At 39.5% G+C, this 21,363-nt stretch overlaps 1 protein-coding gene across 2 annotated transcripts in view; it reads right to left on the minus strand.

The window, feature by feature from the left end:
* Positions 1–2,979: 2,979 nt before the first annotated feature.
* The window catches only part of LOC139751787 (alpha/beta hydrolase domain-containing protein 17B), a 201,438-nt gene continuing 183,054 nt past the window's right edge, over positions 2,980–21,363 (minus strand). For both annotated transcript variants that reach the window (XM_071667325.1, XM_071667324.1), the window contains one exon: positions 2,980–4,787. In XM_071667325.1, coding sequence (XP_071523426.1) covers positions 4,704–4,787 — 84 coding nt within the window. In that variant the 3' untranslated portion in view covers positions 2,980–4,703. The remainder of the gene's footprint in view (positions 4,788–21,363) is intronic.

The raw sequence follows: 21,363 nt of genomic DNA on the forward strand, positions 1-21,363 counted from the left end.
AATAAAAAAGTCACTACTTTTTTCACTAACCATAATAATTAATCATTAAGATTACTGATAGTTAAAATAATGACATATGACTGTAATTTACTCTTAAAGAAACTGTCGGCTGTAATGAGAAATACTGGGGAGAAACTCTATAATAATGCTTGTGTACATTTCTTGGTTAATGTATTCAACACATCACCTTACCTGCACTTAAATGGGAGAACCTATGATGTGATCCATGAAAAGTATACTTAAAAAACATATATACCAAACACATATATCCTAAAATATTTTTCTGTATACAGATTGTAACGATGTAAGATTACTAGAAAAAACATTAATATAAAAAAACCGTGCAATTTAATTAACATCTGCAGCCAAAATTTAACATTTACCTTAAAACTCATGCCTGTTATGTATTAACGTACTCAATTTTCACAATGGCTGGGATAAATCTGCTCTAGACTAACTATTCTGATCACTAAGTCTTTCTGAAACTTTATATGGCAACTTGAAAATACTGTACAGCCAAAGTCTAATGTTCTGTTATTAGGCAAATAACTTAAGATTATAAAACCTCAGGCAATATATATATGCTATATGATGATTTCTTCTCATGTATCACAGAGGAAAAAGGTTTAAGTCTATCACCTAACATCTGTCGACAAATATCTTACTTTGCTAGCTAGAGTCTGTTCACAAAATGAGTTATGGTCACCAGATTAAGGATAATTCACCACCATATAACCCAAATTTAGTTTCCTTCAATCATTCAGTAGTATTAAGTCATTAACAACAAGAGCAGGTGATGAATTATCCATCTGAGAAGAAATTCTTTTCCTAAACAAACTCATTTATTATATGGAAGCCATGTAATCATCCAGGTAGCAGATACAAAATGAAATGGATAGACTGTTTACTTCAGAAAAAGATTATCAGAGAATAGAAAAGGATTAATTCAAATAAATCCATACAAAAACTTAAACCACTTTCAGAGGATTGTCAACATAGGGTATTCCTTCCACTTCTCAATATTCCTTTACTTTTCAACTTGAAATTAATTATTCTAAATCATAATAAAGAATTACAGGTAAAAAAAATGAATGCATGTTGTATATGGGCCCTATTGTCCAAAATCACCTTGCCAAACCCAGATGATTTAAGTTCACTTACTATGATCACTATACCATGCATCAAAAACAATTCAGCACAATCACCCGAATGTCACAATTACTCTCATACTAAAGATAACGATTATAAAGATTACAGGCTTCTCCTCAAAACCATCCAGACACTTCCATAGTTTCATTATACAAACCTAATTTTTTTCTGCTCCTAAATTATCCTTGCAACCCAGATCTATGGGTCCCTTCCACCACCCTGTTCCGCCATCCTGAGGAGAACACTATTTTGTACTGTATGTCACTAAAGAAACATCTTGATATTTTCAGAAATGCCTTCACAGTGTTATAACACAAACTTCTAAAGTCTTTTGCGTAAAAACTCACCTACGAATCTTTCAAAAATGTTCTTAAATATGAGTTTTTATGACACACAAAAAGAGAAAATTATGATAGTATTTCATGACTATCAAAACCTTTCAAAAAAATTTCGATCTGACAGGCAGAAAGTAAGATTTCAAAGAACATCATATGTAATAAATAATAAAATACATTGAGTAATCCTTAAAGCAAGATCTCTAACTTTCAGAAGAAATTAAAAATTTATGCAGTGATAACCTATATGTATAATAAGATTTTATGTTAATTTCTTAGCCAATACTGTAGTTTAATGCATTCACAAACTTAATTAGTTTTACAATGGATAACTAAGACTGAAAATACTGGCAAAGTTATCATGGCTATGCTTAAAGTTATTATAGCTATGCTCTGGTCAGTATCAAATACCATGAGACTCTCAATTCATTTTTGGGTTAACAAAATGCATGTGAATGTATGGCATCTATAACTGCTGTTCTCCAAGAATGACAAGTGAAGAATCAATTTAGTTGAAAATATGAATGAAGCTAGTAGCATAGTGATATCTTCCAATATTTTTAAAGCCATTTCCATATGGGTTGATAATATAAAAATTCCACAAATCCTCACTTAGAAGCTGATACTAAACTTATGAAAATTTAAACCTTAAAATTATGCTGGTGCATCCAGGCTTAGAAACACTTCTAGCCTGCAATTAACAATGCACAATGGCAAAAGAGAAAGAAAGGAAGAAAAGCTACCCAAAAGACACAAATGCCCATATAATTTTTATACAACAACAGCTTCCTGGGTGTTTCTCTTTCATCAATACTGTTATTAATCATGATACACTTCAGCAAACAGATGATCCAATCATCCAATTAAGATCATTATGGTAAGGATGAATCAACCAGGTAAGGTTCTAATTTACTGGAAGCCGGATAATTAAGGTACTGCTGTGCTGCATCAGTAACGTACAAAGGGCCTCTACCTGTAGCTTGACTAGTCCAACTACTTGTTACTTTGTGAAGAAAGAAAAATATTTTTTCATAATGGGAAGACAAACCACAATGGTACCAAAATTCACACTTGCCAATGGTAGCCCTCTTTTTTCCCCGTGAATGTGTTATCAACATTCTGTACTTTTAATGTTTCAAAAGTATGTAATCTAATGGTCAACTCTTATGAATCATTCATATTTTCATGGTAATGTTTGAGTGTAATTAACAAAAGGAGCACTTATATATTCATTCATATATGAACTTTTCATAAGCCTAAATGTTGACAAATTAATGGCATCACAAACCTATGTTTCCTACACACATTTTAGTACAATTTTACCTATTTCTGTAGAGAGAAGTTGGATTACATTCTATTATCTGACTCCATCTTTACAAGAAGCAAAACGTCAACATGCAGGACCAAATCTTCTGTGCAAAAATCTTCCTTGTAAGAACTCCGTAAACAAGATGAACCACACTCCAAATAGGGTAAATGGGTAGATACTACTACAGAATATTAACCAAGTTTATTTTCAAATCAATGGCAATAAATTTTGGAATGAAAATGGCTACCATCCACAAGCTGAATCATGTGTGTACTGTGGTACAAATAACAGAACATACCATACTGCAACTACCAATTACATTTATTTGCTGTTTACAATATTGACAGCCTTCTTGAATCTCGCCTCATACATAAAACTTTTATGGCATACACATGCTATTCTCGTCTCAAACTAAACACTGCTTTGCTGAAGATGAACATCCTTAGTTAATATTCCAATCATTATATTAATCAGCAATAACTTATAAAGTACTCTTGAAATTTTCAAAAAATACCCCCAAAAAATGATGAATTGGTCAACTCCTTTGCTGACATAACAAAATGGTATATATACAGCAGGACAAGAATTTAAGAGGCAAAAACATAATGTAGTACTTTACCAAATCCTGCATGCCTTCATTATAGTGATCAATATAATAATAACAGCAGCAGTCTAACAGCAGATGAAAAGTCTGCATTAGGGGCAACAATACTACAGGGTTTCTTGATAAAAAAAGGTCATCATTTATGTCTCACTTTCGCAATGTACTACCTCTAACGACCTGAATGTATCAAACATGGACATACAAAACACTCATAATGCAATTGGTCGGCAAGCAACAGATGCTAGCACCTGCAGCAGCCAAAGAGTATCTACTATAACTTACTATTACCCAAAATAAGATCTAACATTCAAGGGTTTATTCCTTCAATGCTGCAACTTCATGACCTGGAGTAATAATCTTGTTCTGCACTGGTGTTCATATCATACAGGCTAGTAGTATAAAATTCAAGATGGCCCTTTGAACAGAAGCATGCCATGCTGTATGAATCATATAAAAAATAAATAAATTTACTTTAATTATCCAGGTCATGCTTTACCAATCCTCACAGACCTGAGATGCAACAAGCACACAAGTCCTTGTTATTGGTCTTTCACTGAGGAGGCCAGCTGACTTATGGTGCCACATAATAATGGCTTCTGTATCTGATGCTCTAGTCCATCCACTTTCAACAAAACCATCTTTCAAAGCATAAGTAATTGTGTCTATTTTGTCTTCACCATCACTTGAACTTTTTAACATAGAACTATAAGAGGCATATTTTGCAAAGTTACTGAATCTGTTAACTTCACCATTATATTTCCTGAATCTGCTCACTATACACAACATACAGTTAGACTAATGACTCCAAGGGTCACAGGAGTTTCTCTGTTGCTGAGCTAGATCGTGAGTGGTGACGACGGTGCTGTTGGAGCAAAGTTGTAGACAAAGTAATTGAAGAAGCATCTTGTGGTAGGGAGGGTAGGTCTTGGGTAGGAGGGTGGTTTGTTGATGAGGATGAAGGAGATGGGGAGGGCGTTGCAGAGGCTCTTGATATTTTAGGAGAAGGTTTGGCTGGACTCCTGGAGGCAGTGGTGGCAATGTTTGTGGGAGTGGCACGGCCAGAGGAGGTCTCTACTGTGGAAAGAGTTGGTGTAGCAAGAGATGCTGTCAATCTTCCCTCAGATGCCATGACACCTTCAGTAGCAAACATGCCTTCAGTAGCAATCATGCCCATGTCAGTGTCCCAGCACCTTAACAGCAAACCTTCACTAGCCCCACGTGATGTTGATCCGCTATACGCAGCAGTACTCCGGGGATGGTGGTTGAGCCCCCCTTGGCTTGTTGGAGGGGGGGCTTCCCCAAGACGTCAATTAACCAGCTCCACCGATACAAACTGCTTCAGCCGCTCAAGGTATTGACTATACAGCTCAACATCATTATGTCCAGCACCCTGCATGGTATATAATTTCATTTTAGTTATACAGAACATCAAGATACCTCTTTTCTTAAAATTTCATTCCATGGAAAAGGTGTTACTTAAAAAGTAGGAAAATAAGAAAGGTAATGAGAAAACTACAAAGTGAGAAACTTACACTTACTTTGAGAAGGTATGCACCAATTACACCCCAAAGCACCTTCCTCACATAACTTTTGTGTGCAGTTTAAGAGAAGGTATGGTTGGTGCACAGTTGTGTAAAGACTCATTTCCATGAAAGCTATCTCTATTACTGAGTTAGGAATTTTAAGGATACACCTGAGTTTCTGATATTTTTCATACTGAAGAAAAATCAGCTGCATAAGGAAAATCCTCATGAAAACTTTCACAAAACTTTTGTGACTTCCAAGAAAACAGAAAGTGTGCATGCCAATCAAATAATCTATGCACCCAAAATGATATGTTTCAGGAGAAATCTTGTAGTAAATGCTGATGCTATTCAAAAGCACACTGTTCCCACTTTGTGACAAGCATCTCTCAGTACGGGGCAGGAGTTTTCAAGAGACTATATACAAAATTTTAAAAATTTTCCACACACAATAACAAAACAATCAATGGGTGTACAGTGTCATAGGCTAGGGATAAGGTCACCAGGTTTTGACACCACACTTGTAAAAAGTGATTTTTCATCATGCTCCTATTAACACTGGAACCAAAGTACACTAATTCAAAGGTGACCAAGGCAGCTGACCACTCCAAATTTGGGGGAGGTTAACTAGAGGATCAAAAGAAGTCATATGTCCATTTGCTAAAAACTTTGTCATATTTGGTAACAAAATTAAGTGTGAAAATACAAATCTTTCCCATTTTTGACTTATTAGGATAATTAGCCTTGGCATGTTGAGAATCATATGAATGTTGTAATAAGACAAACTATACACATAATTAGATATTCTATTACATTACACAGCAAATTCATGTAATACAATTACACAAAACACAAGTGGAAACTGCCAACTGAGAGCAAAGAAATGCACCAAATAATAGCATACATACTGCAAGCTCAAAAATTATCTTAAGGACAGCAGCTACCTCATGAAGTCTTCAGAAGCTTTCAACACAACACTCCAGGATGGGCCTATGTTGCTGGAATGGGTCATTGATCAAGCAAGCTGTTGGAAGCCATAGCCCTCAGGCTCACATAGCCCTTACAACCCAGCTGGTCTGGTACACTTTATAGTACTTGTCCAATGCACTCTTGAACTTCTATACTGTGCACCCAAAGCTATTTCTGATGGTGTTGAAGTCTTAGGCCATGGACATTTAAGGTTTTTCTCTCTTTTTGTGCATATTGCACCAATGGATTTCTAATGTAGTATTTCAAAAAGTCTTCTATGTCTGTCATGCCAGAAGGACATTATTTCCAAATGTAAGTTGGGAAAAATAACTTCTAGAATCTTCCAGGTGTAGATGATGATATGCCTCTCATTTGCATCCCAGGGAGTATTACCTCAGAGATTTCAGTCATTCCTAGCAATTTAGTTCCTTTACCACATTAATATGGGCTGTGAAAGATCTCTAAACACTAGCTTAATATTGAATTTTGCCTACCTTGTAGGGTGATATTTGAATGCAACAATATGTAATTCTTTCTTTCTTTTAAACTATTCGCCATTTCCCGCGTTAGCGAGGTAGCATTAAGAACAGAGGACTGGGCCTTTGTGGAATATCCTCACCTGGCCCCCCTCTGTTCCTTCTTTTGGAAAATTAAAAAAAAAAAAGACGAGAGGGGAGGATTTCCAGCCCCTGGTGAATTAATGCCTTGAATTATATCATTGGTTTTTCTTTCCTTGTCTTGAAGGTCTGCAGGATCCAACCTGCCATCCTTCTCCATGAAGCAATCACTGTTTTATTGTGTTTGCTGAACGTTAGGCCATTAGACATCATTACTCCAAGGTCTTTCATATTATTCATCTGATTCATGACAGCATGTGTATCTGTTCCATATTCTATGTCATTTTTGATTTCTTCAGTTTCCTCATACTGGAGGAGTGGAAATTTATTTCCATTGAAAAGCATGTTTTCAAATGCTCAGTTAAAGACTTTGTTTATGTCTCTTTGTAGCCAAAGCGATTCTTCTATGGATAAGATTTTCAGAAATATTCTCGGATCATCTGCAAAAGTCGTGAAACTGTGGCTTGTGTTTGTGTTAAAGTCAGATATAAGAATGAAGAACAGATGGAGTTCAAGTACAGATCCTTTGGGGACTGAGCTTTTTAATGTGGAAGAACTGGAGATGGCATGTTTTATGTGTGCTGTGATCTACTAGTTAAAAAGTTGTACATAAATCTCCCAATTTTTCTGATCATTCATATCTTTAACATCTTACATGTGATGACACCATAGACACATTTGTCAAATGTTTTTGTAAAGTGTGTAAATCAAATCAGCAATTTCTTTGTTTTCCAGTTTCAACAATCTTGTGTACTGATCAAGCAACTGAGAGAGATAAGATCTTCCTGGCCTCAAAACCAGGTCATCCAGGATTATGCAGTTTGTTCACTTCCATAGATTCAGTCAGCTAGCCTTTAAGGACTCTTTTGTAGATTTTTGTTACTGAAGATGCTGATGATATCAGTTAACAGTTTCTTGGGACTACTCTGCTTCCTCCTTTGTGGAGTGGGGTGATATGCATTAGTTTAACTCTCAGGAATGATGCCAGAAGCTGGAAGCGTCTTACATTTCATAATGAAGACAGTTCCACGAGTCCAGGCCTGGGGTTGAGTAAATAGGCATGCTCTCAATAGCTCTCTCAAAAATTTGTGTTGAGAAGGTGATACATGCTATGTAAACACTTGGGGAATACTTATTTAGAAGAAATTTGCTAGGTCATTCACTTTTCTAATGTTGTGTTTGGCTTGCTGAATAAGAACTTGTACTGCCTTCTATTTTAAGCGGGCCAACAGAGATTGTGGTTTTCCATTTGTATTCTGCATGAGTAAAGTATTTTGGATTGCTTCAAATCTAAATTACCTTCTTTTTCCTCTGTTTCATATGACATTTTCAATTTATGGTCTATACCCAATAATATACTTCACAGATTTTCTTTCCTCTGCTGGGTGAGCTGTGGCTTCTTTAGAAGAGTTGCAATTCTTTTTCACCAGTTAAATGCTTATCTTTCCCATTCTATCCTAGACCTTCTGTGCTTTCTTCATGCTGGTACATGTCTGTTGAATGTTTGGTGTATCAAAGCGATCACATCATTTACATATTCCCTATTTTGGAATTCAACAGGGTTTCCCATTGTTGCAATATTTCCATGATCACATCTTCCCAGTTTATCAGTTTACTATCAAAATGAAATTACTGAAAACACCTCCACTGTTTCATGTGTCCTGACTGGGTGGTTTATCATTCAAGATTGTTTTTAGTTCAATCACATTATGATCAGAGTACAAGGTACTTGAGACAGTAGTACTATATATCAGGGCCACATTATTTGCAAAAATTAAGTCTAAAATGTCATATCCTCTGGTTGGTTTTATCATTTGTTGGCTGAGGGAGAACGTTTCATTAGTCTGAATAACACTCTCATTTACAGCTGTTTGTCTGAGGTGTTTCCAGTGTCAGTATTTTTTGTTAGAATTTCATTTCCTGCCTGTCGGCATTTAATGTGAGATAGACTAAAGTTTCCAAAGACACATATATTTGGGACTGGGTTCCAGGTAGGTTGAGACATGATTCCATGTTTCTTATTTGTTCTGCAAATTCATGAGGCTTTGCATCTGGTGGTCTATAGATCAATGCAATAACCAGGTTTTGATTTTCAGTCTTGACAATGAGTGTCTCTATGACATTATTTGATGAGTTCAGTTGATAGAAGTGTGTCTACTATATACAGTCCAACTCCTCAACAGGATCTTCTCGTCCTGTCGTATCTATACAGGTTACAATTTGGGATCTACACCTCACTATTCATTTGGTCTTTTGTGTATACTTCAGTGAAGGCTGCACCTGACTCATTTAGCAACCTGTTTGTAAATGGCAATTTACTTGTTCTATGTGATCTCAATCCCTATATGCTGGCATATATGAAGGATCTTACATGGCTTGTCTCGGTGTTGCTTTGGGGTTGATATGCTCTGTTCAGTTGAATCTGGCAGCAAGTTTTCAGTCTCCTTACCATTCTGAAGAGGGAAACCAGCATCATTTCCTCCTCAGAGAGTTCTTCCCTGCCTCTGTTTGACCCTTTGTGTCACTAAAAAAGATTATGTATTTTGATAGGCTCAAAGTACATGTCTCTCTGTCCCTGATATGTGGTGGCTCTCACATTACCCATTCAGCCAATGCTTAATTTCTTGTGACTTGTACAATTTTGGACAGTAGGATATGCATCCTCCCCCATACCAACATTTACCTTTCTCAAGCCAGTCAAACATTTTCAAGGGTATTTGAATTTACATTTTGCACAATATGATATGCCAGTCTTGCCATTTATGCAATATCCCTTCCTGTGGTATTTACAGACTTTGTCCATTCCCTGGATTTCTTGTTCATTTACTACATCATATCTCACCCTCTCTGTGTCTGTGGCCAGGCTGGACAGAGTTTCTTGATTTCTGCTTTCTTCCTTCCCAACTCTTTCCATACCTAAGTCTGAGTCAAAATCCCTTTCTGCACTCAAAACTGTGCAGGAAGTTTCCTGGCCCTTACTTCTCCCTCTTCTTCCATACCTGAGTCAGTATCCCTGTCTCTTTCTATAAACATATCTCTGCTTGCTATTTCCTGGCCTTAACTTACTACTCCTCCTCCTATACCTAGATCACCATCTCAGTCACTTTCTGTCTTTGTGTTTGAAGTTTCCCAACCTCCATTTTCAACATGAATTTCCACAATGGACTCTAGCTATGTTAAAGGTCTTCTAAGTTCATTAGATCACTCTCCACTACAGCATTTCCCATTTCTGAATTTTCATCTAGGCCTACAATGGGAAATACATGCAACTTTTTCCAATTCAGATTCCCATCTAATATTCCCAAATGCAGCAAGATGAGTGTCTGCAGTACATAACCATTACATACCATCTGCCTGTAAAGCAGTCCTGACAATTTTCAATTTGTTTATGTTTGTAAAGTTGATGTGACAGATACTGACCACACATAATCTTCACTCCATCCTTCCATCTCCACTTTAATCTTTCCCTTCTTCTTATACCCTCCACCTGTGACACATACATCCTCCATGTCAACCTCTCCTTACTCGTTCTCTCTATATTGAAAAACCATTTCAGGACACCCTGTTCAACCTTCTCAACCAAATTTTTCTTTGTACTACATCTCTCTCTAAGCTTTTTCTTACTTACTTTATCAAGCCACCTCATGCCACATATTGTCTTTAAAAATTTCATTTCCAATACAATAACCCTCCTCCACACATTCTCAAATAAAGTCCATGCCTTGTGTCCGCTCAGTGCTGTTGGAACTACTGTACCTTCACATATATCCATTTTTCTTGTCCCATATATCTATTTTTCCTGTCCCAGATAATGACTTTTCTTTCCACACATTCTTCAATGCTCCCAAAAGCTTCATCCCCTCACTAATAGTATGACTAATTCTGCTTCCATGGTTCCAATCAATGACAAGTCCACTCCCAAGTATCTAAAACACTCCCCTTCCTTCAAATTATCTCAGTTCAAAATAATAACCCAACTAAACTGTTTCTCTGCACTACCAAACCTAGTAACCTTGTTTTTGCTCCTCAACCCCTTAAGACTAAATCACTGCCCCTCTCTCCAAGACCCTTGCATTTGTCTCCTTTAACACCAATCCATAAATAAATTAAACAGCCATGGTGACATCACAAACCTCTGCCACAAACCCACCTTCACCTGAGACCACTCAGTCTCCTCTATGTTTACTCACACACATGCCTTATACTCTTGATAAAACTTCTCACTGCTTCTAATACCTTTCCTCCAACACCATATATTTGTAAGACCTTTTGCAAGACATCTCTAGCAACTCTATCATCTGTTTTCTTCTGATCTGAAATGCCACAGATAAATCCCTCTGTTTCTGTAAATATATTTCACACATTCTTTAGGGCAAACACCTGATCCACACATATCCTCTACCACTCCTGACACTACACTGTCTCTGAGTGATGCTCAGTACATATCTTCACCTTATCAATCACCACTCTCCCATACACTTTACATGGTACTCTCACCAAACTTTTACCTTTGTAATTCAAGCACCCACCTTTGTACCCCTTGCCTTTATATGATACCGGTATGTATACATTTTGCCAACCCTCAGGCACTCCACCATGATCCATACATACAATGAAAATCCTAACTAACCAATCAACAACAACAGACACCCCCTTTTTTTAAGAAATATAACTGCATACCATCAACTACAGCTGCTTTGCCACATTTCATCTTATGCAAGGCTTTCACCACTTCTCTCTTCTCCAAACCATATGCATACATACATACATACATATTCTTTTTCATTATACTTAATCACTGTCTCATGTGTCAGCGAGGTAGTGCAAGGAAACAGATGAGGAATAGCCCAACCCAACCATGTATGCATGTATATACATAAATGCCAACACATGCATATATACATACATATACATTTCAACATATACATACATATACATACATAGAAATAAACATATATACACATGTACATATTCACACTTGCTGCCTTCATCCATTCTCATTGCCACCCCACCACACATGAAACAGCATCCCCCCCCCCCCCCCCACACACACACACACACACACACACACACACACACACACACACACACACACACACACATACACACTATCCCTGGGGATAGGGGAGAAAGAACACTTTCCACGTATCCCCCACGTGTCGCAGAAGGCGACTAAAGGGGGCAGGAGCGAGGGGGCTACAAACCACCCCCCCCCTTTGTATTTAACTTTCTAAAGAGGGGAAACAGAACATACACATACACACATTTGATACTAATCAAAATATACATATGGGTAGCTGTGGTTTTTATGCATTACACATGACAGACAGAGGGGGCAGAAGTGAGCAGAAGTGGCCTTTCTTCCTAAATGTTTTCTGGTGCTACCTTGCTGATGCAGGGGTTGGCAATTCTCTTTCCTGTGGGGCAGGATGGCACAGGGAATAGATGAAAGCAAGCAAGTATGTATATGTACATGCATGTATGTGCATGCATATGAGTGGATGGGTCTTTCTTTGTCTGTTACCTGGCACTAACTCACTAAAGCACAAAACGGTGGTCAAGTATAATAAAAAAAAATATATACACAGTAAACCCACAATTCAGCAGACCAATCAGGGAGAGGGGGTGTCCGTCAATGCTGAAAGTCCATTAAACTGAGAATGTAACCTATAGGTCATTTTTTAACACAATACACAGTAATAAAATATACAGTTAACACCCTTTCTTTTAACTCCTCTATCACCTGAAGCCATTTTGAATTGTAAGGATTCCACATAATGAATAGTCACAATTCACTGCATACACCCTGACCACACAGTAGATTTGCTTGGTCTGTTAAATCCAAAATCCATTATACTGGGGTCCATTAAATCGAGGGTTTACTGTATATATATATATATATTTTATATTATTATTATTATACTTAACTGCTGTTTCCCGCAACAGGGAGGCAGCGCAAGGAAACAGATAAAGAATGGCCCACCCACCCACATACATATACATACATACATATGCATTTCAATGCAAATATACATACACATACACAGGCATATACATATATACACATGTACATGGGGATAGGGGAAAAAGAATACTTCAGACAAATTCCCCACATGTCACAGAAGGCGACTAGAGGGGACGGTAACGGGGGGGCTAGAAACCCTACCCTCCTTCTATTCCAACTTTCTAAAAGGTAAAATAGAAGAAGTCACGTGGGGAATGCTCATCCTCCTCGAAGGCTCAAATTGGGGTGTATAAATGTGTGTGGATGTAACCAAGATGAGAAAAAAGGAGAGATAGGTAGTATGTTTGAGGAAATAAACCTACATTGTTTTGGCTCTAAGTGAAATGAAGGTCAAGGGTAAAGGGGAAGAGTGGTTTGGGAATGAAGTTTGGGAGTGAAGTCAAGGGTTGGTGAGAGGACAAAAGCATGGAAAGGAGTAGGACTGCTCCTGAAAAAGGAATTGTGGGAGTATGTGACAGAGTGTAAGAAAGTAAACTCTAGATGGATATGGGTAAAACTGAAAGTGGACAGAGAGAGAAGGGTGATTATTAAAGCCTATGCACCTGAGCATAAGAAGAAAGATCATGAGAGGCAAGTGTTTTGGGAACAGCTGAGTGAGTGTGTTAGCAGTTTTTATGCATGAGACTAGGCTATAGTGATGGGTGATTTGAATGCAAAGGTGAGTAATGTGGAAGTAGAGGGAATAATTTGTGTACATGGGGTGTTCAGTGTTGCAAATGGAAACGGTGAAGAGCTTATAGATTTGTATGCTGAAAAAGGACTGGTGACTGGGAATACCTGGTTTAAAAAAAGAGATATACATAAGTATACATATGTAAGTAAGTGAGATGGCCAGAGAGTGTCATTGGATTACGTGTCAATGGATAGGCACGTAAAAGAGAGACTTTTGGATGTTAATGTGTTGAGTGGTGTTACTGGAGGGATGTCTGATCATTATCCTGTGGAGGTGAAGGTGAAGATTTGTAGAAGTTTTCAGAAAAGAAGAGAGAATCTTGGGGTGGAGAGTGGTGAAAGTAAGTGAGCTTGGGTAGGAGACTTGTGCGAGGAAGTACCAGGAGAGACTGAGTACAGAATGGAAAAAGGTGAGAGCAAAGGACGTAAGGGGAGTGGGAGAGGAATGGGATGTATTTAGGGAATCAGTGAAGGCTAGCACAAAAGATGCTTGTGGCATGAGAAGTGTGGGAGGTGGGCAGATTAGAACGGGTAGTGAGTGGTGGGATGAAGAAGTAAGGTTATTAGTGAGAGAAGAGGGAGGCATTTGGATGAGTTCTGCAGGGAAATAGTGCAAATCATTGGGAGATGTACAAAAGAATGAGGCAGAAGGTCAAGAGAAAGGTGCAAGAGGTGAAAAAGAGGGCAAATGAGGGTTAGGGTGAGAGAGTATCATTAAATTTTAGGGAGAATAAAAAGATGATTTGGAAGTAGGTAAATAAAGTGCGTAAGACAAGAGAACAAATGAGGACATCGGTGAAGGGGGATAATGGGGAGGTAATAACAAGAAGTGGTGATGTGTGAAGGAGACGGAGTGAGTATTTTGAAGGTTTGTTGAAGGAGTTAGATGATAAAGTGGCAGATATAGGTTGTTTTGGTCGAGGTGGTGTGTGGTGAGAGGGTTAGGGAGAATGATTTAATAAAAGAGAAGAAGCAGTGAAAGCTTTGCAGAAAATGAAAGCCGGCAAGGCAGCGGGTTTGGATGGTAATGCAGTGGAATTTATTAAAAAAAAGGGGGTGACTGTGTTGTTGACTGGTTGGTAAGAATAATCAATACTTGTTTATGGATGGGGTTGTTAGGAGGTGAATGCAAGAATTTTGGAAAGAGGAGCAAGTATGCAGTCTGTTGTGGATGATAGAGCTCGGGAGGTGGGTCAGTTGTTGTTTGCTGATGATACAGCACTAATGGCTGATTCAGGTGAGAAACTGCAGAAGCTGGTGACTGAGTTTGGTAAACTGTGTGAAAGAAGAAAGCTGAGAGTAAATGTGAATAAGAGCAAGGTTACTAGGTACAGTAGGGTTGAGGGACAAGTCAATTGGGAGGTAAGTTTGAATAGAGAAAAACTGGAGGAAGTGAAGTGTTTTTGATATCTGGGAGTGGATTTGGCAGCGGATGGAACCATGGAAGCGGAAGTGAATAATAGGGTGGGGGAGGGGGCAATAGTTCTGGGAGCGTTGAAGAATGTGTGGAAGTCGAGAACATTATCTCGGAAAGCAAAAATGGGTATGTTTGAAGGAATAGTGGTTCCAACAATGTTATATGGTTGCAAGGCGTGGGCTATAGATAGAGTTGTGTGGAGGAGGGCGGATGTGCCAGAAATGAGATGTTTGAGGACAATACGTGGTGTGAGGTGGTTTGATCAAGTAATTAATAATAGGGTAAGAGAGATGTGTGGTAATAAAACGAGTGTGGTTGAGAAAGCAGAAGAGGGTGTTTTGAAATGGTTTGGTCACATGGAGAGAATGAGTGAGGAAAGATTGACCAAGAGGATATATGTGTCAGAGGTGAAGGGAACGAGGAGAAGTGAGAGACCAACTTGGAGGAGGAAAGATGGAGTGAAAAAGCTTTTGAGTGATCGTGGCCTGAACATGCAGGAGGGTGAAAGGCGTGCAAGGAATAGAGTGAATTGGAATGATGTGGTATACCGGGGTCAATGTGCTGTCAATGGATTGAACCAGGGCATGTGAAGCATCTAGGGTAAACCATGGAAAGTTCAGTGGGGCCTCGATGTGGAAAGGGAGCTGTGGTTTCGGTGTATTATACATGACAGCTAGAGACTGAGTGTGAACGAATGTGGCCTTTGTTGTCTTCTCCTAGCGCTGCCTCGCACACATGCGGGGGAGGGGTTATTATTTCATGTGTGGCAGGGTGGCGATGGGAATGAATAAAGGCAGACAGTATGAATTATGTATATGTGTATATATCTATATGTCTGTGTGCGTATATATATGTATACGTTGAGATGTATAGATATATATATATACGTGTGTGGACGTGTATGTATAATCATGTGTATGTGGGTGGGTTGACCATTCTTTCGTCTGTTTCCTTGCACTACCTCGCTAATGCGGGAGACAGCGACAAAGTAAATTCAAACAAAAAAAAAAATGGCTCAGGTGAAGTGCCTGAGGATTAGCAGAATGCATGCATAATGCCACTGTATAAAGGCAAAGGGGATAAAGGTGATTCTTTAAATTACAGAGGTATAAGTTTGTTGACTATTCCTGGGAAATCATATGGGAGGGTATTGATTGAGAGGATGAAGGCATGTACAAAGCATCAGATTGGGGAAGAGCAGTGTGGTTTCAGAAGTGGCAGAGGATGTGTGGATCAGGTGTTTCCTTTGAAGAATGTATGTAAGAAATGCTTAGAAAAACAAATGGATTTGCATGTAGCATTTATGGATCTGGAGAAGGCATATGATACAGTTGATAGAGATACTCTGTGGAAGGTATTAAGAATATATAGTGTGGGAGGCAAATTGCAAAAAGAAGTGAAAAGTTTTTATCGAGGATGTAAGGCATGTGTATGAGAAGGAAGAGAGGAAAGTGATTGGTTCTCAGTGAATGTCGGTTTGCGGCAGGGGTGCATGATGTCTCCATGGTTGTTTAATTTGTTTATGAATGGGGTTATTAGGGAGGTGAGTGTAAAGAGTTTTGGAGAGAAGGGTAACTATGCAGTCTGTTGTGGATGAGAGGGCTTCGGAAATGAGTCACTTGTTTGCTGCTGATACAGCGCTGGTGGCTGATTCAGGTGAGAAACTGCTAGAGCTGGTGACTGAGTTTGGTAAAGTGTGTGAAAGAAGAAAGCTGATAGGAACATCAGTGAAGGGGGCTAATGGGGAGGTGATAACAAGAAGTGGTGATGTGAGATGGAGATGGAGTAAGTATTTTGAAGGTTTCTTTAGTGTGTTAGATGACAGAGTGGCAGATACAGGGTGTTTTGGTCGAGGTGGTGTGCAAAGTGAGAGGGTTAGGGAGAATGATTTGGTAAACAGAGAAGTGGTAGTAAAAGCTTTGTGGAAGATGAATGCTGGCAAGGTAGTGGATCTGGATGGTATTGCAGTGGAATTTATTAAAAAAGGGGTGACTGTATTGTTGACTGGTTGATAAGGTTATTTAATGAATGTATGACTCATGGTGAGGTGCCTGAGGATTGGCAGAATGCTTGCATAGTGCCATTGTACAAAGGCAAAGGGGATAAGAGTGAGTGCTCAAATTACAGAAGTACAAGTTTGTTGAGTATTCCTGGGAAATTATATGGGAGGGTGTTGATTGAGAGGGTGAAGGCATGTACTGGGGAAGATCAGTGTGATTTCAGATGTGGTGGAGGATGTGTTGATCAGATGTTTGCTTTGAAGAATGTACGTGAGAAATACTTAGAAAAGCAAATGAATTTGCATATAGTATTTATGGATCTGGAGAAGGCATGTGATAGAGTTGCTCTGTGGAAGGTATTAAGAATATATGGTGTGGGAGGCAAGTTGTTAGAAGCAGTGAAAAGTTTTTATCAAGGATGTAAGGCATGTGTACGTGTAGGAAGAGAGGAAAGTGATTGGTTCTCAGTGAATGTAGGTTTGCGGCAGGGGTGTGTGATGTCTCCATGGTTGTTTAATTTGTTTATGGATGGGGTTGTTAGGGAGGTGGATGCAAGAGTTTTGGAAAGAGGGGCAAGTATGCAGTCTGTTGTGGATGAGAGAGCTTGGGAAGTGAGTCAGTTGTTCGCTGATGATACAGCGCTGGTGGCTGATTCAGGTGAGAAACTGCAGAAGCTGGTGACTAAGTTTGGTAAAGTGTGTGAAAGAAGAAAGCTGAGAGTAACTGTGAATAAGAGCAAGGTATTAGATACAGTAGGGTTGAGGGACAAGTCAATTGTGAGGTAAGTTTGAATGGAGAAAAAATGGAGGAAGTGAAGTGTTTTAGATATCTGGGGAGTGGATTTGGCAGCTGATGGAACCATGGAAGCGGAAGTGAATCATAGGGTGGGGGTGGAGGCGATAGTTCTGGGAGCATTAACGAATGTGTGGAAGTCAAGAACATTATCTCGGAAAGCAAAAATGGGTATGTTTGAAGGAATAGTGGTTCTAACAATGTTATATGGTTGCAAGGCGTGGATTATGGATAGAGGTGTGCGGAGGAGGGCTGGACGTGCTGGAAATGAGATGTTTGAGGACAATATGAGGTGTGAGGTGGTTTGATCGAGTAAGTAATAATAGGGTAAGAGATGTGTGGTAATAAAAAGAGTGTGGTTGAGAGAGCAGAAGAAGGTGTTTTGAAATGGTTTGGTCACATGGAAAGAATGAGTGAGGAAAGATTGACAAAGAGGATATATGTGTCAGAGGTGGAGGGAATGAGAAGTGGGAGACCAAACTGGAGGTGAAAAGATGGAGTGAAAAAGCTTTTGAGTGATTGGGGCCTGAACATGCAGGAGGGTGAAAGGTGTGCAAGGAATAGAGCTAACTGGAATTGTGTGGTATACCGGGGTCGATGTGCTGTCAATGGATTGAACCAGGGCATGTGAAGCGTCTAGGGTAAACCATGGAAAGTTCTGTGGGGCCTGGATGTGGAAAAGGAGCTGTGGTTTCGATGCATTATACATGACAGCTAAAGACTGAGTGTGAACAAATGTGGCCTTTGTTGTCTTTTCCTAGTACTGCCTCGCACACATGCGGGGGGAGCGGGTTATTATTTCATGTGTGGCAGGGTGGCGATGGGAATGAATAAAGGCAGACAGTATGAATTATGTACATGTGTATATACCTATATGTCTGTGTGTGTATATATATGTATACGTTGAGATGTATAGATATGTATATATGCGTGTGTGGACGTGTATGTATAATCATGTGTATGTGGGTGGGTTGGGCCATTCTTTTGTCTGTTTCCTTGCGCTACCTCGCTAATGCAGGAGACAGCGACAAAGTAAAATAAAAAAAAAAAATGGCTCATGGTGAAGTGCCTGAGGATTAGCAGAATGTATGCATAATGCCACTGTACAAAGGCAAAGGGGATAAAGGTGATTCTTTAAATTACAGAGGTATAAGTTTGTTGACTATTCCTGAGAAATCATATTGAAGGGTATTGATTGAGAGGATGAAGGCATGTACAGAGCATCAGATTGGGGGAAGAGAAGTGTGGTTTCAGAAGTGGTAGAGGATGTGTGTATCAGGTGTTTCCTTTGAAGAATGTATGTAAGAAATGCTTAGAAAAACAAATGGATTTGCATGTAGCATTTATGGATCTGGAGAAGGCATATGATACAGTTGATAGAGATACTCTGTGAAAGGTATTAAGAATATGTAGTGTGGGAGGCAAATTGCAAAAAGCAGTGAAAAGTTTTTATCGAGGATGTAATGCATGTGTATGAGAAGGAAGAGAGGAAAGTGATTGGTTCTCAGTGAATGTCGGTTTGCGGCAGGGGTGCATGATGTCTCCATGGTTGTTTAATTTGTTTATGAATGGGGTTATTAGGGAGGTGAGTGTAAAGAGTTTTGGAGAGAAGGGCAACTATGCAGTCTGTTGTGGATGAGAGGGCTTCGGAAGTGAATCACTTGTTTGCTGATGATACAGCACTGGTGGCTGATTCAGGTGAGAAACTGCTAAAGCTGGTGACTGAGTTTGGTAAACTGTGTGAAAGAAGAAAGCTGACAGTAAATGTGAATAAGAGCAAGGTAATTAGGTACAGTAGGGTTAAGGGACAAGTCAAATGGGAGGTAAGTTTCAATGGAGAAAAACTGGAGGAAGTGAAGTGTCTTAGATATCTGGAAGTGGATTTGGCAGCGGATGGAACCATGGAAGCAGAAGTGAATCATAGGATGGGGGAGGGGGCGAAAGTTCTGGGAGCGTTGAAGAATGTGTGGAAGTCGAGAACATTATCTCGGAAAGCAAAAATGGGTATGTTTGAAGGAATAGTGGTTCCAACAATGTTATATGGTTGCGAGGCATGGGCTATGGATAGAGTTGTGCGGAGGAGGGTGGATGTACTGGAAATGAGATGTTTGAGGATACTATGAGGTGTGAGGTGGTTTGATCGAGTAAGTAATAATAGGGTAAGAGACGTGTGGTAATAAAAAGAGTGTGGTTGAGAGAGCAGAAGAGGGTATTTTGAAATGGTTTGGTTACATGGAGAGAATGGGTGAGGAAAGATTGACAAAGAGGATATATGTGTAAAAGGTGGAGGGAACGAGAAGTGGGAGACCAAATTGGAGGTGGAAAGATGGAGTGAAAAAGCTTTTGAGTGATTGAGGCCTGAACATGCAGGGGGGTGAAAAGCATGGAAGGAATAGAGTGAATTGGAACGATGTAGTACACCGGGGTCATGTGCTGTCAATGGATTATACCAGGGCATGTGAAGCGTCTGGGGTAAACCATAGAAAGTTCTGTGGGGCCTGGATGTGGAAAGGTAGCTGTGGTTTTGGTGCATTATTCCATGAAAGCTAGAGACTGAGTGTGAATGAATGTGGCCTTTGTTGTCTTTTCCTAGCGCTACCTCGCGCACATGAAGGGAGAGGAGGTTGTTATTTCATGTGTGGCGGAGTGGCGACGAAAATGAATAAAGGCAGACAATATGAATTATGTACATGTGTATATATGTATATGTCTGTGTGTGTATATATGTGTATATGTTGAGATGTATAGGTATGTATATTTGCGTGTGTGGACATGTATATACATGTATGTATATACATGTGTATGTGGGTGGGTTGGGCCATTCTTTCGTCTGTTTCCTTGCGCTACCTTGCTAACGCGGGAGACAGCAACAAAGCATAATAAAAATAAAAATATATATATATATATATATATATATATATATATATATATATATATATATATATATATATATATATATATTATCCCTGGGGACAGGGGATTAAGAATACTTCCCACGTATTCCCTGCGTGTCGTAGAAGGCGACTAAAAGGGGAGGGAGCGGGGGGCTGGAAATCCTCCCCTCTCGTTTTTTTTTTTAATTTTCCAAATGAAGGAACAGAGGGGGCCAGGTGAGGATATTCCAAAAAAGGCCCAGTCCTCTGTTCTTAACGCTACCTCGCTAACGCGGGAAATGGCGAATAGTTTGAAAGAAAAGAAAGATTTTTTTTTTTTTTTTTTTTTTTTTTTATACTTTGTCGCTGTCTCCCGCGTTTACGAGGTAGCGCAAGGAAACAGACGAAAGAAATGGCCCAACCCCCCCCATACACATGTATATACATACGTCCACACACGCAAATATACATACCTACACAGCTTTCCATGGTTTACCCCAGACGCTTCACATGCCCTGCTTCAATCCACTGACAGCACGTCAACCCCGGTATACCACATCGCTCCAATTCACTCTATTCCTTGCCCTCCTTTCACCCTCCTGCATGTTCAGGCCCCGATCACACAAAATCTTTTTCACTCCATCTTTCCACCTCCAATTTGGTCTCCCTCTTCTCCTTGTTCCCTCCACCTCCGACACATATATCCTCTTGGTCAATCTTTCCTCACTCATCCTCTCCATGTGCCCAAACCACTTCAAAACACCCTCTTCTGCTCTCTCAACCACGCTCTTTTTATTTCCACACATCTCTCTTACCCTTACGTTACTCACTCGATCAAACCACCTCACACCACACATTGTCCTCAAACATCTCATTTCCAGCACATCCATCCTCCTGCGCACAACTCTATCCATAGCCCACGCCTCGCAACCAGACAACATTGTTGGAACCACTATTCCTTCAAACATACCCATTTTTGCTTTCCGAGATAATGTTCTCGACTTCCACACATTCTTCAAGGCCCCCAGGATTTTCGCCCCCTCCCCCACCCTATGATCCACTTCCGCTTCCATGGTTC

The sequence above is a fragment of the Panulirus ornatus genome, chromosome 12 (genome assembly GCF_036320965.1).
Source record: "Panulirus ornatus isolate Po-2019 chromosome 12, ASM3632096v1, whole genome shotgun sequence".
NCBI lineage: Eukaryota > Metazoa > Arthropoda > Malacostraca > Decapoda > Palinuridae > Panulirus > Panulirus ornatus.